Source organism: Meleagris gallopavo, chromosome 8 (assembly GCF_000146605.3).
Source record: "Meleagris gallopavo isolate NT-WF06-2002-E0010 breed Aviagen turkey brand Nicholas breeding stock chromosome 8, Turkey_5.1, whole genome shotgun sequence".
In the NCBI taxonomy this organism is placed as follows: domain Eukaryota; kingdom Metazoa; phylum Chordata; class Aves; order Galliformes; family Phasianidae; genus Meleagris; species Meleagris gallopavo.
The window spans coordinates 10763411-10779161 of NC_015018.2; the positions used below are offsets into that span (position 1 = coordinate 10763411).

A 15751-nucleotide genomic window follows, 5' to 3' on the forward strand; every position below is an offset into this window, starting at 1 on the left:
AGCCCGCCTCCTGCTCGGCGGCGAGGCTAGAATCACTTCCTCCCCTCTGTTTCCTTTTTCCCCTCTTTGGTTCCCGACGTGTTTCCACTATTTTTCAAAACGTATTTTCAGCCTTTTTTTCTCTTCTTCCCCCACGACTTGGTTGTGGCGGAAGACGCCGAAGGTTGAGCACATCACCCCTTCCCAAGTGTTGGATATTAAGGCACATTTCTTCATTGGAAGAGCGGTGATGCAGTGACACAGGCCGCCCAGGGAGGTGGTGGGGTCACCGTCCCTGGAGGTGCTGCAGAGCCCTGGAGATGTGGCACCGAGGGACGGACACACACACACACACAATGATTTCTCTTTGCGAGCAGCCGTGCAGAAGCTCATGCCCAACCCGCGTCACCGGTGGCGGTGCATTGAGCTGGAAAGGCTCTGGAGGAGCGCAGGGGGATCTCTGCAGAGGCTTCTTCTTGGGATTTTCATTCACATAGATGCACCAGGCTGGAAAAGCACCTGAGGAACCAGCGCAGCCTCTCTGAGTCAGTAACCCATCAGCTCCAAGGGATTTGTCTGATATTTCTGACCTGCTGCAGTCTATCATGTCAAAAGAACCACTGTTGGAGAAGAGCTTCTGATCACAAGGGACCGTGACAACTGAGCAGGGTAAATAAAGCCAGGCTGTGCTGAACAAAGCCACAATGGTCCCTCGAGTCAGCATTACCCACACCCGAGAGATGCCCCATGCTGCAGACCCACAGGTCAGCTCCAGTCAATTCAATCCACCGACTGCAGTTTTGGGCTAAGGGGAAAGAAAGGACCAAATATTCCAGCAGGAGCACATCCAATGCTGCAGGAGAACAAGAAGGGCAGCCATTCCCTACAGTGACCCCAAGCCACTGTAGCCAAGGGCTGCAGCCAAAGCAGAGTGCTGTTGTCCCTTAGGAGTGCCATACCTACAGCATCCAACTAAAAGCAGGTGGGGGGAAAACCACCTGGAGTGTTCAGGATGACATCCTGAGTTGAACTCCACGCACATGAGATGGATGAAGATTGGCCATGATGAGAAAGGGTCCCCAAAACCCCTCCCCAATGTGGAAGTCCCAAAGGCAGCCGGGTCCACAGGGACAGAGCTCCAGCAACCGTCAAGCCCAGAGAACCAACCGGCGAGTGATGCACAAGGAGGAGAGAGAGCAGACTGTCTTTACTTTTCCTTTCCTTTTAATTATTAGACTAGGAAATATAATTTATTGCATAAAAATTAATTTGTTACAATAGGAACGCTAAACTTTATTTACAGTTCTTTAGTTTACAGAATAAACAGAACGCAGATGGAGAGGATGCCCCCAGGCCCATCCCCTGCACGTATAAATATGGAGACAGACGCTGCCAGCACCACACGGCCCACGGCCCCGAGGCTGGCACTGAATGGCCCCAAAGGGAGGAGAGACGGATGCAGACAGACAGGGTAAGAAGGACAGATGGACGGCCACATGCTCCACGGAGCAGGCAGCGAGAATGAGAGCGAGAGAGATTCAGACATGCCCTGTCCTGCACCCAAAAAGAGCAGCTCGCCTCCCACAGAGGAGTTGCCGAAGCCCTATTTAATCTCAGCAGCCGCTTCCTTAGAGCAATTCTTCATTTTTTCCCCAGATTTGCTTCTTCCCCTCAGCTAAGGGATGGGGTGTTGCTGATTGGATGCTGAAATGCAACCTGAAGGAGAGAGGAAACCCTTCCTCGGTGGCAAAGAGATTCACCCAGAAGTTTTCCCACCCCAAGCTTCCAACCTGAAAAAATCTTTTTTTTTCTTTAATAGGCAATTTTCTAAGATACAACAATCACCGAGTAAATACTTCTACCTGCAGGTAATCTCTATGTTTAGCCTTCAATGAGACACCATATCTTTGTGATGAACCTCGTTATCCTACGATTACTTTCCCATTCATCACGCAACATCTCCACTGTTATAAAAAGTCAACTACAGGAAAAAAGGGAGAAAAAGGAGGTGCAATGGGATGGAAATCCAATGGCTGCTTACATGCTGGAACACTTAGCCCGGCTCCCAGCCTGGCCCTTCCTTACCAGCAAGGAAGCGAGGTAGAACTCAGCACAGGACCAAAAGAAACCCGAAGAAAGCAAACTAAGGACTCCATTGGCATTGTTTTCCAACCCCAACACAAAGCCAACACTTCAAAATGCTGGGTGGCATGGGGCATGTCCATAATTCCAGCAGGCTTTGTGCAAACATGCAGCGACCCTGATACGTGCAATGGCACAGTGACCCCCAGGCATTGTCCTCATGCAGAAGCAGGACAGCCCCATATGGATCTCCCCAAAGCAGACCGCAGCCGCACACCTTCCTCCCTGCATCCCTGCCAAATACTGACCCAAAACCAGGGAGCCCAGAGGATGTGGTCTGCCCCCCGACCTGCCTCCCAAAACCCCCCTGTTTGGGGAACGAACTCCACCATCTGGATTTCTGTTAAAAAAACAACTTTGGCCTGTGCCTAGCGCCGGGCTGAAGTCTTTGGTTTGTATTTCTCTATATGAAGGCGCAGTCATCCTAAAAGCTCCCCCCAAAACTACTCTGGGGGAAGAATCTATGAATGCATCTGGCATCCCTTGCTGATGCCACAAGGGATGGAGACAGAGCCCAGAGATGGAGGAAGAGCAAGGGGACAGGGGCACCGTGCTGTGCTGCTCCTTACAGAAAGCCATGGAGAGAAGCAGGACAGCAGCCCTCCTGTGCACCTGCAGCCCCCACTCCATGGGACTGCCACCAGGAAAGGGAACACGCGGTGAAAACCTGGGGGAGGGTCTCAGCTCACCCTGAAGCACAGGGGAATAGAGGCACTTAACCCTACGGACTTCCTGGGGTCCCAGGACATGTAAACAAGGTTTGCTCGGCTCGACCGCATACTTTCCCTACAAAAGAGCGCTCATTTAAATCTCTCTTTGCCACTCTGACCACAACAGTGCTCTTCCCTCTCTCTCACACACACACACACAGACATACACACACAAAAGATTTATAAATCTTTTCTTTTTTTTTTTCATATTTTTTTTAAAAAGGACTCATACAAAGATCTGGATAATAAATTATTTGCGTTCCCTAAGAAACTGTTCGGGTTTTTTTTCCTTTTTTCTTCCTTTCCTACATGCCTTATGAAGCTGTCTGAAGCCTTTGACAGAAATAAGCTGCTTGCCTAGGTTGTACTCATCTCTTCAATGCAGAAACGCTATCAAAGGAGGAGGAGAACCAGATGGGAAGGAACCCAAAGGAGAAGGAAAGCCCCCACTGCCTCGGCTCGAGAAGCCCCAGTTCCTCCAGCATCACCAATGCCACCCGAGAGGAGGAGGAAGGCCGTGTAACACTTGAATTGCTTGTAAACGCTGAGGATCGGTCCGTAAGGCTGACAGTGACGTGGGGAGGGAGAAGCGGGGCCCTCGGCCCTTCCTCATTCAGCCCCCGTGCAGGGACAGGTGGTGGGGAAGGTCCCCCTTCGCCATCCCCCTGAAGGGAGCACCATCAGCAGTCACCCTCTGTGGCCATGACCACCAGCATCTCGCTCTTGCCCATCTCTTCTAAGGCACTGGCCAAGGTGTTGAGATCGCCATCGTCTTGGTGCTCGGCTTCCCATAAGTCCAGGATCACCCCAGTGGGGCTGGCTTTGGTGGCAAAGTAGTTCAGATACCTGCACAGGAGAAGTAGAAGGAAAATGCAGGTTGGCGCAATATCCTTTGAGGATGGAAGGGTGGATGCTGCTGGAGCAGCCAACTTCTTTGCAGTGTGAACCATGATAGGAATGCCATGATGCAAATGCCAAAGCCCTTAAGCCACTGTCTGTGTTTTTATACAGAGCCAGCATTCATGCAAAAGCAGTGCAAGCTTTGTTTCGCTGAAATCATTGACCATGTCCCCTCCCTTCCTTTGGGCCTCAGAGGAGAGCCCAGTTGGGAACATAACAAGCATGGACGAGGGCCAGGCCAAAATAAGGAGAGATCCAGACCACAGTGCGTGTATATGGATGGAAATAACTATGAGCAGGTATCTCTGTATCTCTATGTGGGCTTCTGTGGATGCATATAACCTGGCTAGATGAAATCTAGCATGAACAGAGCACAGACCAAGCTCGGGAGACTCACCGGTCCATGGAAAGTTTCTGGGCGAGAAGCCTCCAGTCATTCCCCCTGGAGTTGGGAGCATCCAGGCTGTTGCAGATCTTCTGCCGAATGGAGAGGGGGATTTTGAAGGCGTAGGGTCCCAGCTGAGTGGTGGGGGCACTGCTGCTGTGTGAGTGGAGGGTGTTGAAGGAGTTGGCATGCTGTGAGGGGAAAGGGAGATTTTTGAGCAGAGGGTTGGGAGGAGCCCCAGTCTCTGCCTGCGCATCCCTTGGCTGTCCCCCTCCAGCTCACCTCTCCCAGCGTGACATGGAGTTGGAAGATCTGCCCTTCCCCTTCCACCTGCCGGACGCAAATCTTGCAGGTGAGCTCGGTGGAGGCCTGGCTGTACCTCTCCAGTGTGAAAGTGCAGTGCAGGGCTCGCTGGCTGCCGCTCCAGATGTGGTAGAAGGGGATTTCCTGAAGGGCACCAAAGCATGGGCTCAGCCAAGGGGAAATCCCATCTCCTCCAGCCATCTTATGGGGATGAAGTGGGAAAGAGAGACCCTCCCCAAACAGCATCCCACCAGGAAAGAAAAACAGACCCCCTTCCTCTTCCATCCTTTCAGGAGTGAATCCTAGAAATAATACAAGAGCAGCTAATGCTCACCACCCTGGGGATCCCAGGTGGCTCCTCACCTGGTACTTGGCCAGCAGCTTGCTTCTCCACAATGAGTGGGGGATGTCGTGGATGGAGAGACGCAGGTTGTGGTAGCTGTCCTTGAAGGGCAGGGGCTTGGGCTCCTCCAGCAGGTAACCGCCCAGAGTCCGTTCCAGCTCCAGCACCTCCTGTGCATAGCAGGACAGGTGGCATCAGCCTCAGGAGCCCGACTCACCCCACTCCCAGTCGAACCTTCAGCTTAGATTTGTGAACTTGAACAAAAGCCAAGAAGCACAGTGCTGCCTACACCTCCACCTAGAGGCACTAGAGCAATCCTGATGTGGCAGAACAAGGCACAGGGAATTAAACAACCACCGCACCAGTGGTGGCCCATGCAGCACCACTGGCCTGGGGCCCCCAGTACAGGAGGGATGTGGAGCTGTTGGAGCAGGTCCACAGAAGGGCTACATAGATGATCAAAGGCTGGAGCACCTCTCCTATGAAGAAAAGTTGAGGGAGCTGGGCTTGTTCAGTCTGGAGAAAAAAGGTTCCAGGGAGACCTCAATGAAGCCCTTCCAGTACTTGAAAGGCACTTATAAGCAAGGGAAGCAACTATTTATATGGTCTAATAGAGCTGTGGGTGCCCCATCCCTGGAGGTGCCCAAGACCATGGATGTGGCCCTGGGCAGCTCGAGCTGCTGGGGGACAGCCAACCCATGGCAGGAGTTGGAACTCAAGTGACCTCTAAGGTCCCTTTCAGCCTAAGCCTTTCTATGATTCTGTGGCGAGGTCCCTGCAGTACCTTCAGTGCATCTGGCGTGTCCTCCAGGCAGTAGACCTTAAGGCTGTACTCCAGGGAGGTGCAGATGGCAGGGGCAAAGATGGCCAACTGAAGCCTCTTGATTGCCGACCTGGAGTAGGACTCGCCCACAAAAACGTAGGTACCCAGCTGGTCTAGCAGGACGTGGCAGGACTTGGCTTCCAGCTGGCAGTAGCAGGGGGTATTGAGGGTCTCCTCATCCAGGGTCACCACTTCCTACAAGGGAGAGATGGAAACAAAAGCTTAGGGTCAGCCTTTTGCTTGGCGGATGTTGTGTCCCACAGCACTTGGGGTCGTGGCTGGCCGCAGGGCTGGGCTCACACCTTACCTCCCAGTTCCCCTGGTGAGACTGTGTTTTCAGCTGGAAGATCCAGTCCGAGGAGCTGACATCCGCACAGTGAGGAATGGTGAGGACAACAGGGCGGCACAGCAGCAGGCCGGTGGGTCCGCAGGTCACCGCCGGGCTCAGCACCGTCTGCGTGCCCTCGGAGGGCAAGCTGGGGACAGGGGACACCGGTTGGACAGGGAGACCCACAGCCAAGTGACGAATGCAGAGGGCAGGCAGTGTGACTTACAGGCTGCTCTCTGCCTTGTTGATGACCAGGTACATTTCGTAGAACTTTCCCTGCGGGATGGCTCCATGTGGTACCAGCAGGCTCACCCCTAGTGCAGCACACACAGCATTAGGCCCCAAATGAGGGAACAATCCTTTGCTTATCTTACACCCAAACACATTTTTCCCCAGCGTGGGGCTTACCAGTGCCGGGGATGGTTAGCCTTCCCCCCAGGTAGCTGAAAGTCCCACTGGCACTGGTGCCATGTTCCCGAGGCAGACTAAGGAGGTGCTGGGAGCCCTGCTGGGCTTTGCTCCGCATGTTCACAAATTGGCTGCCACTGTCCCCTGGGAAGGTGCCGGCAGCAGGAACTCCCCCCAGCAAATCTGTCCCATCGTGCAGCCCAGGCGAAGAGGAGGTGGTGGAGGAGTTGTAGACCTTGATCTTGAGGTTGGGGAGTGGGTCGAGCAAGGGGGAGTTGGTCATGGGGATCTTGTCGGAGGAGTCCTGCAGGGCGTACATGGGGCCCCGGTACACTCCTGCGTTGGCCGTCAGGTCCGGCTGCATGGAGGGGTGCAGTAACTGGGGGTTGTCTGTGGGAAAAAACAATGAGAATGGAAAACTGCTTCTTAACTGGGGGATGCTCGTGAAAATCCCTCCTCAACCAGCACATGGTGAATGAGCACAGCGCAGGACTACAGCTGCACACACCAACACAGAGCCCTTGGCTTTCATACATCAGCAAGTTCCCCTAAAGCCAGGCTGGAAGTTCACCAGGACCCTGTTCTTTACATTTCTATGACCTGCAGCCAGATTCAACCTTGGCTTCAGCTTGGGGATTAAACTTTTTAACTCAGAAGGTGATGAGGAGCTGGCACTGCTGCCCAGAGAAGCAGTGGGTGCCCATCCCTGGAGGTGTCCAAGGCCATGGATGGGGCCCTGATCTGGTGGAGAGCAACCAGCCCATGGTGGGGGTTGGGGCTGGTTGGGTTTTGAGGTACCTTCCAACTCAAACCATTCCATGATGTTCTGATATAATCTCTCACCGTGCCGGGCAGTCTTGAAGTTGACTGGGTGGAAGCCTCCAGTCAGGGCAGCTGATGAGTCTGTGATGTCGGTGTCAAAGTCCCGGCACCTCCTCCGATACACCACCACCCCCACAGCCATGAGGATGACAATGAAGACGAAAATGGCCACCACCAGTCCAGCATACAGGGCTACATCACCCGTGGCCTCCAGCACTGGGAGGGAGGAGAGAAATCATGGTTGAAACATTAGGTTTATTCAGCTTCAGCTCAAAGTCATCAACCCTACTATCCTAACAGATAGCCCTGAGGAGTGAACATTATACCTATGTGCACACCATATATATGTATCCAAGCTAATTCACCTGGAAAGAGCAAGCGTCGTGACATCTATACAGACAGCCCTCAGCATCCCCACCACCCCTTACCCTACCAAAGGGCCTCTTGATCTTTAAATACTTGGCATATCTTGGATAGGGGACAGAGGAAGAAATCTGCCCAGAAAGGAGAGGGATGAACAGGGAAGCTGTGGGCCAGAAGGAAGGATTCACCCCCTCACCCACCAGTGTCAAACTTGGGATGAGTTGATATTAAAAAAATAACTCCGGGGCTCCCAGCTCGAGGAAGGGTGTCCTTGGTTAGAGTGACAATGCTTGGAGCATCTTTGGTGGAGTGACACCAGGCGCATCATGCTCTACCCAAGAACTGCATGCAGCCAGCAGCAAAAGGGGGACAGGAGCAGAGCAAGAAAGCAAAGTCATCATTGTAGCTTCTCAAGCACAGCGTGTGATTTAATGCACATAAGAGTTGTGAGGCAGGTTTTAATTGTTTCCTCTTCCCACCCTGTCCTTCCCTAGCAGACAACGCAGAGCCCTGCCAGGAGTGAAACCAAAGCGATGCAGTGCAAAAGAAATCAAATGGCCATGAAATGAGCACTTACGGTGGCTTTTGGGTTCGCTTAGAACTCTTTTATCTGTTAGGAAAAACAAAGTTAGAAAACAAAAGGTGAAGATGGCATGATGGGGGTGGAATGACACAAAAGGCAGGCACAGCTGGGCAGGGTGTGGGGACACGGGGCAGCTCTGCAGGTGGCTCTGCTGCCACCATGCCTTCATCATTCCCACTGCCAAATTTCCACTGTCTGGGACACATGCCCCAAACCCCTGATCTAATGCTGGAGCAGGAAGCTTTCAGAGCTGAGAAAGGGGAAATTGGTGTCACACAGCAGTAGGTGGCAGCATTAGCCTTCAGTGAGCCAGCTTGCAGTGCAGCACACACCACTAGTGCTGCTTTTTCCCTATAAACCTGGATGCTAGCTGCTGCTGCTCCAGAGCTCTTGCTGAGCACTGACATTTTCACAGTGGGGCTAAGGAAACCAAGTGGATCACCTCCACTGCCAACAACCAGCATTACTTCAGCACAGACCCCAAACCTAGCACCCTGTCGGACAGCGAGATCCCGCAGCAGCCACCAGAAATCCCCCAAACCTTAGCACCAGCTGACAGCTAGCTCTAGGTCAACATTTCTTTCAGTGCAGCACACTCACTGTGCAGGCAGAGCCCGTCGGTGCAGTTCTTGGAGTCGAGCAGCCCACCGCTGCAATCCTTGCCACCGTTGCGCGGAGCTGGCGCAGAGCACTCGCGGCTGCGCCAGTGGGTGCACTCAGTGCTGCATGCTGACCACTTGCTCCACTCCGTCCATGCGCCATCCACTGCAGGTCACCAAACACAGACACGCTGCTGGAGACACGACTCCCGACAGCAGGAAGGTGCCCGCACCCATCTAAGGGTGACCTCCGTGGAGATGCGAACCCCAACCCCGACGGCATCTCCATGAGGAGTGCGAATGGAGCATTCAGCTGGGGTAGGAGAGCAGGTTTGTGACCCACTTACCTGGGCAGAGCGTGGTGCAGGTTATTTTCTGGAAGGGCTGCCCATCGCAGAAGGAGCCTCCATTGAGTGGGGCGGGGTTGGTGCACGTCCGGGTGCGCTTCTGCCAGCCCCGGCCACAGCGGTTGTTGCAAGGAGACCACTCGGACCAGGTGGACCAGCCACCATTCACTGCAGGATGAGACGGCCAGGGGAACAAGTAAGTGATGTGCAAAGCCAGAGCAATGCAGTAACAAGACCCCGTTTTGGCAGCAAAGGCTCAGATGGTCCCACTTCCAACTGGGAATGCTTGCAGATACCCAAACATAGGAACAACCTAATAACATCTCCTAATGAACTGGTAGACATGCCAGTTCTGCAGGCCTTGGTCACTGCCTCACAATGCAATGCCCAGTGCAGTTCCCTCCTACCACTTCCAAGAAGGGCCCACAGTCCCCTCTGCTCGCAGACATGGCCCCTTCCCAAAAGCAAGAACCAGTACCGTAGACAATAACAGCAGCTGTGGTGCTCCGGCGCTTGGCTACGATGTTCTTGGCCATGCAGGTGTAATTAGCAGTGTCCAAGAGCCGGGCCTGCTTGATGATGAGGTTGTGATCGATGGTGATGAGAAAGTTGGTGTCCTGGGTGGGATCAATGACATCCTCATTCCTTAGCCACTCCACCTGGCGAGGGAAAGGGTGGGAAGGGGTAAGGACGTGGGGCAAGATGGTGGTTAAGCCAAAGGGGAACTCGGGCAGGTAGAATATAACACAAGTTTTAGTGGAAACACCCATTCCACATGCTCCCCACTAGGATGGTCTCTAAAGAACACAAAGTTAAGCCAGGATACAACCACCTGAATGCTTGCTGGAATCTCTCCATGCCAGTGGGACGCATGAGCCAAGCAAGACATCTGGACACCCCAGCACTGGCTGACCCCAGGCAGGTTGCTTCACCCCTGAGTGACAAAGCGGGGTGCAGCACCAAATTGCATGGTTGCCCATTAGTTTGTGGGCTGTGCTTAATTAGGTCGTTTGGGATGGGTGTGAGCTGATACCATCATTGGGTGTGGGCACCAGCAAGGGCAAACATCACCAAGGTTGGGATGTTGCGACCATCACCAATGCTCCCAGGTCTAAAGGCTTGGTGGGCATCTGCCACGATGTACTCCATCTCATGGCACTTTTAGGGCTGCCTCAGGGCTGGCTGGGTTCTGGGAGCCCTGTACCCACTCACCTCTGCCTGTGGCACCCCCTCGGGTGGCCGGCACTGCAGCAGCACCTCCTGCTCCAGTGGCACTTCCTTGCCCAGTGGCTCCTGGTCAAAGTTCTTCCGCAGGTCTGGAGGGAGAAAGATAGTGGTTAGCAGTGTGCTGCAGAAACTGGGCACTCCATAAAACCTTGGAGAGAGAGAGCATAACCTCAGCACACACACACAGAGAAGTGCAGAGCAAAATACAATGGGTATATGGTTGGATGAGATGGCCTTAGTGATCCTTCCCAACTTTAATGATTCTGTGATTCAGTGTATCTTGGGAGAATGGGGGCCACAGTGATTTCCCATATTTCAGGGCCACAGGGACGTGGCAGGATGCTGCTCCACAAAAGGAGCAGGAGCACCCATATATCACTAGGTGGTGCTGCAACTCTCTGCTCCAGCACCCAGCCCTCAAGAGCTGGAACACTGTGAATGCAGGAGCTGCCCACCCCGTGCCTTTGCAGGGAACACATGGTGTGGCAAAGCATAGCACAGTGAACCCATGCCTTATCAACACGGGCTGCCAGCATACCCTAAATACAGGCCACGCTGTGCATGAGGCCCATGATGCAATCCTCACTGCAAGGGAGCTCATATTTCCAGCTGTACGTGGCATGGAGATGCTGGGCAGTGTCATGCAGGCTTTGATGCAAACAACCAGGTGTGGAGAAACTGGTAGGGAATGAAGTCCTAACAGCTCGTTAGCAGGAATTTCATGGATAGCATTAGAAAATGATGCTGATTTACAGGATGGCACAAACTGCCAAGACCAGAGATCTCAGGTCACAAGATGCTGGGGATGGGAGAGTAGATGTCTTAAAATGATCTATTTCATTTCATCATTCAAGGCCAGGTTGGATGGGGCCCTGGGCAGCCTGATCTGGTGGGTGGCACCCAGCCCATAGCAGGAGGATTGGAGCTGGGTGGGCTTTAAGGTTCCTTCCAAACCAAGTTCTATGATTCTGTGACCGCTTCTCTGCAAGAAACACCTAACTTCTGGCTGAGAGCTTGTCCCCACTGGGGACAAAAGGGCCTCCTCGGCAGCCAGCCCTTCAGTGGGCAACATTTTCTTTGCTGAGTCCAAATCCTTTGGGGACGTCAGCAATGCAGCTGATTCACCTCCATTTTGGATGACGTGGGATTATTAGCCCTCTAATAGCAAAATCTGTTTACCACTTGGGAAGCCTGGCCATTCTCCCATAGCTTTGCCATATCATTTGCTAAGAGAGCAAATTCAGCCGGGTAACAGCCTGATTAACTCATCCTTAATCAGGCTGACACCCACAAACAGCAGCTTAGAGAAGTGACATATGACAGCAGGGACTCCAGGGACGTGGAGCCGCTGATTCAGGAAAAAGCACAAGGTGCTAACCATCGGGTTATTAAGGATAATAAAGCACTGGGAAGAGCTGAGCAGGCTGCGGAGTGCTGAGGCATTAACCCAGCTGGTGCCACAGCAGGTAAGCACGGTGCCCACACACAGAGCTGTGCCGTGACTGAGAGCAGCATCTTGCAGCCAGGCCTGTGTTGCCCACCTTCAGTCCATCCAAATGTGCAACATGGGATGCAGGGTCACAACCCCAAGGGCTTTGCAATTTGTAAATCAATGGTTTGAACCATTTGGAAACTCCTTATAGTGCCAAAAGAGGAAAAGAAGGTGTGAGAGGCATTTATTTAAGCTCCAAAAGCCACCCGTGACCTCAAAAGGGAACGATGCACCGTGTGCACTGAGCACTTACACGCGATGCGGACGTACGCCCTGCGGCTCTTCGTGGTGCCCGCGGAGCTCCAGGCCACGCACTGGCACCAGTAATCCTCCAAGCCAAAGAGCTCCTCCACCTGCTGCCGGGACACCTCGATCTGCACCTCCCGCACCAGCAGCCCTGTAAGGGACAGACAGACGGTGTCAGACAGGAGGAAGGGATGTGGATGTAGGGTTTGGGGCTGCAGGATGGGGCTATAGGCATCCCATGGGCTGTGGTGGCTTCCATAACGTGATATCCTTCAAGGCTGCGGAATGGATGCGATGACGACACGGGTGACACCAAACAGCCAGGACACGGTCTGCAGGGAGCTGGAAAACCCACATCTGAGGATGTTGAGGTTTCAGCAAGAGTTTGATGCTTATCAGCCAATGGTGATGGGGTCATTGCCAGTGGGAGAGAGGAATGGGACAAGAGGAGAAGTACACACTACAACACTCTACGCTCCATTTCTTTCAAACCTTCTGTCCCCTCCTGGCTGCTCTGCTGCTTGCCCAGCACATCTATGTCCCCGGATAAAACTCAGAGCTGCTATTTATAAAAGGGGCCTGAGTTCACCACCACACAGAGCCGCATACTCCCCAGCTGTAATTCTGTGAGCCTGCTTCCAGCACTGTGAGGAGCAATTACTGTCTCCCTGCTGCCTTCCTGTGGCATCGCTGACGAACAAGGAAATATTGCTTGTTTTGCCAGCAACGGAAAAAAAAAAAAAAAAAAAGCAAAGAACAAAAGGCACTTGGGCCAAGTGCTTCTGAAAAACTGACCTTTGGAGGTCGGCTCTCAAAAGAAGCTGATCTCCAAAGGGATGCCCTGAAACCTCACATCTTGTCTGCAAGCCCCAGCCAGGTGGGATGGGACACGTGGTGAGGAGCTATGCTGCCTCTATAAGCACTGAGAGCAAAGATGCTCTCCGTCCAAAAGTGTAGGATAAGCTTACGAACCACAGAGTGCCTATTTAACTGGCTTACACGCAGCAAGACATGGCTGCTTTTATGGACGGTCCCTATTCATCTGGCTGAATTATCCTCTCCGACTTGGCCTATTTTTGCTTTCTTCCACATGAGATGCTTTGCATCCGATGCAGTCACAGCTCTACAGAGCTAGACACATCATCTTAAAAGTTCATTCTCTTTAGAAGCCTCTTTTCTAGGTTTTTAACTGAGGGCACCTGAGAATTGCAGACACCTGGCAGCACTCACCCATTGCATCATGGCCACCTCCCTCTGTGCCCTTCGCAGCAGCATCCCTCAACAACAGCAGGCACTGCACATGCAGATCTTCAACAACCTGTTTTGGTTCCAGCTCCAAGGCAGATATTTCCAAGCCTGAATATTTTTTACATGCACGACATCACCTCCACGCTGTAGTTATTGCCAGGTTTGCACTGAGAGCAGCAATATAATTTTTGAAGTCTGCATGAAGGATGCGCGTGGTTTCCTCCCCAAAACTGCTCACATGCTGGCCCAGAGCTACACCATGGAGAAAAGCCAATGGCAAATGAGCCCCTAGAATTTCCCTATAAGAAATAGGCAAGCTCACACTGCATTGAAAGCCTTCTGCCATCTCAAGGCTGGATTCTCCAGCTTTGCTCACCCATGTTCTTCCCCTTAGCACCTGCATCTTTGCCTTTACCCAGTTGGACGCTAAAAATAAACAGCCCCTCAGTCACTGGTGGGCACCAATTTGCCCTAGAGCAGCTTGTCCTCACACCCTCAGCCTCACCACCCTCGTGGTCCTGTGGGGCTTGCAGCGCCCTTAGAGGCGCCTTCCCATGATGGGAGGGTGAATGGGGAGAAGGCAGCAAGCCCCAGGCTCCTGCCAGCCCATGCTTGCTCAATATCCCCGCTGATAGCTCTGCTCCTAATTAAATAAACTAGCCTTCCTGTGTGCTTTCGATCATCCTTCCAAAGGTGGAGCAGTGCAGCACGGCTTTATCGAGCCGGAACTGGAAGCACAGAGAGGCTCATGAAACTCAACGTGGTGAGAGCAAGCCCCACACTTGGGATGGAATGGGATCTGCTCGGTGACCAGGCATGGAGCTGGCTGAGATATGGTGAATAGCCAGGGAAGATGGGGAAGATGCTGAGGGACTCACTGAAACATGTGCAACACACCTTCTTCTTTCCTCTCTGTTTCAGATCTGTCCGCCGAGGCACAGGAGAGCTCAGCTCTCTTCGCACCCTACCAGTTTTCATTACCCATTAAATATCTAAACATTACATATCTAATCCTTCTGTGAGTCTGACTAAGCTGCCAGCCTTTACCATACCCAGTGGCAATGAGGATTGCCTACGTATTGATGAGGCATTTTGTAGGAAAGCATTTCCTTCCCAGAAGCACTAAACACATTGACGCTGCAACCTGCCAAAGGGTAATTGTGCACGTGACCCAGCTTTATTTGGAATGGCCTCACAACCCCACTTCACTAAAAGCAACCCTCCAAGCTCTTTGATCCCTCCTCTCCCGCCCGTAGTCACGTTTGCTGCCAGCTTGTGAAATCCTTCTCACTTGGTTTTATCTTGCAAGGGATGGGGTTAATAAACTGATAAGGAAGCCCCATGGATTTATCAAACGATGCAATAGCAAGTTGTGGGATTATTCCCATTTCTGAATATGCTGCTGGGCTTCCACCACACTTTCTAGAATGGAAATTTTGTGGGCGCTCATTTTCCATCAACTTTTCTCCACGGGCCATCTCCCATCTTGGTCAGTGGGACCCCGCTGACAGCACACAGCCACAACAAACAGGAGCCCTCCATCCCATGGCCTGGCTATTTATCACCTCTCCAACAAGCTGGCCAACTCCTCAGAGCTCTTCCTGTAGCTGGGGTTTGGAAGACCTGTTCCAAGACTCAACTGGTCAATAAATTGCTTCTCTATGGGGTTCAGCTAAAGTATGTGCTGGGGCCCATCTCATTCATGGGCTTGGAGGGACGCTCCTCTTTCACTTGTGGTATGGAATGGGAGAAAAGTTGTGCACAGAGTGAGGAGGTGGAAAACACATCAAAGTGGTTTCAGGAGGCTGCAGCCACCTGGGAATGACAAAATTAATCAGGAAGAGACCAGTTGGAGGAAAATAGCCTGCAGCACGGACACATAATGGGAGAAAGAAACCTGGAAAGGAGCAAAGACTGGGAAGGTCTCCATGTTGGCATGCTATGCTCTAACATAAGTGTGGTAGAGAAACGCTTGGAAAAAATAAAGGGGATGGGCAAAGGATGTGCTCACCTGTGACCTCATCTAGGCTCTCAGTGGTGACGTGGTCGTTCTGGTTTACCCACTCCCCGTTGCACTTGAAGTAGATTTGAGTGGCAGGGTTGGCCCTACAGACCAGCTCCACAGGCTTGTTCTTGACGATGTAGGCATCCTGCGGCTCCCGCAAGAAGTGGGGCAGCGTCTCTGCCGGCGCCGACGGGAAGGAGTCGGGCAGCACCTCGCTGTACTCCAGCCCTGCAAGGACAGAGAGTGGCCATCAGCTCCCACCTACCCAGTCCCACCGCTAGTCCGTGTCCTTTGATCCTCAATGCCACGCACCGCCATGTGCTAACAAACAGCACCAGCCCAGAGCAACGCCGCCAGAGAGGAGGAGGAGCAGAGGACCTGGGAAGCCGGGTGAAGTGTGAGAGAGGGAGGAGGAGAAAAACCCGACACGCTGAGGAAATGAGATGGCCAAGCTGCCTCACAAGCAAAAATCAGTGAGTGAGAAAAAAACAAACAAAA

At 52.8% G+C, this 15751-nt stretch overlaps 1 protein-coding gene across 1 annotated transcript in view; it reads right to left on the minus strand.

Moving 5' to 3' along the window:
• Window positions 1–3111: 3111 nt before the first annotated feature.
• Window positions 3112–15751, minus strand: part of UNC5B (unc-5 netrin receptor B) — a 28866-nt gene continuing 16226 nt past the window's right edge. Inside the window, exons 2-17 of the mRNA XM_010714303.2 lie at window positions 15260–15481; window positions 12008–12151; window positions 10248–10351; window positions 9514–9694; window positions 9036–9203; window positions 8690–8854; window positions 8084–8116; window positions 7165–7359; window positions 6322–6711; window positions 6140–6227; window positions 5893–6061; window positions 5547–5780; window positions 4783–4932; window positions 4399–4563; window positions 4129–4307; window positions 3112–3677 (exon numbers count right to left, since the gene is read on the minus strand). Coding sequence (XP_010712605.1) covers window positions 3512–3677; window positions 4129–4307; window positions 4399–4563; window positions 4783–4932; window positions 5547–5780; window positions 5893–6061; window positions 6140–6227; window positions 6322–6711; window positions 7165–7359; window positions 8084–8116; window positions 8690–8854; window positions 9036–9203; window positions 9514–9694; window positions 10248–10351; window positions 12008–12151; window positions 15260–15481 — 2753 coding nt within the window. The 3' untranslated portion in view covers window positions 3112–3511. The remainder of the gene's footprint in view (window positions 3678–4128; window positions 4308–4398; window positions 4564–4782; window positions 4933–5546; window positions 5781–5892; window positions 6062–6139; window positions 6228–6321; window positions 6712–7164; window positions 7360–8083; window positions 8117–8689; window positions 8855–9035; window positions 9204–9513; window positions 9695–10247; window positions 10352–12007; window positions 12152–15259; window positions 15482–15751) is intronic.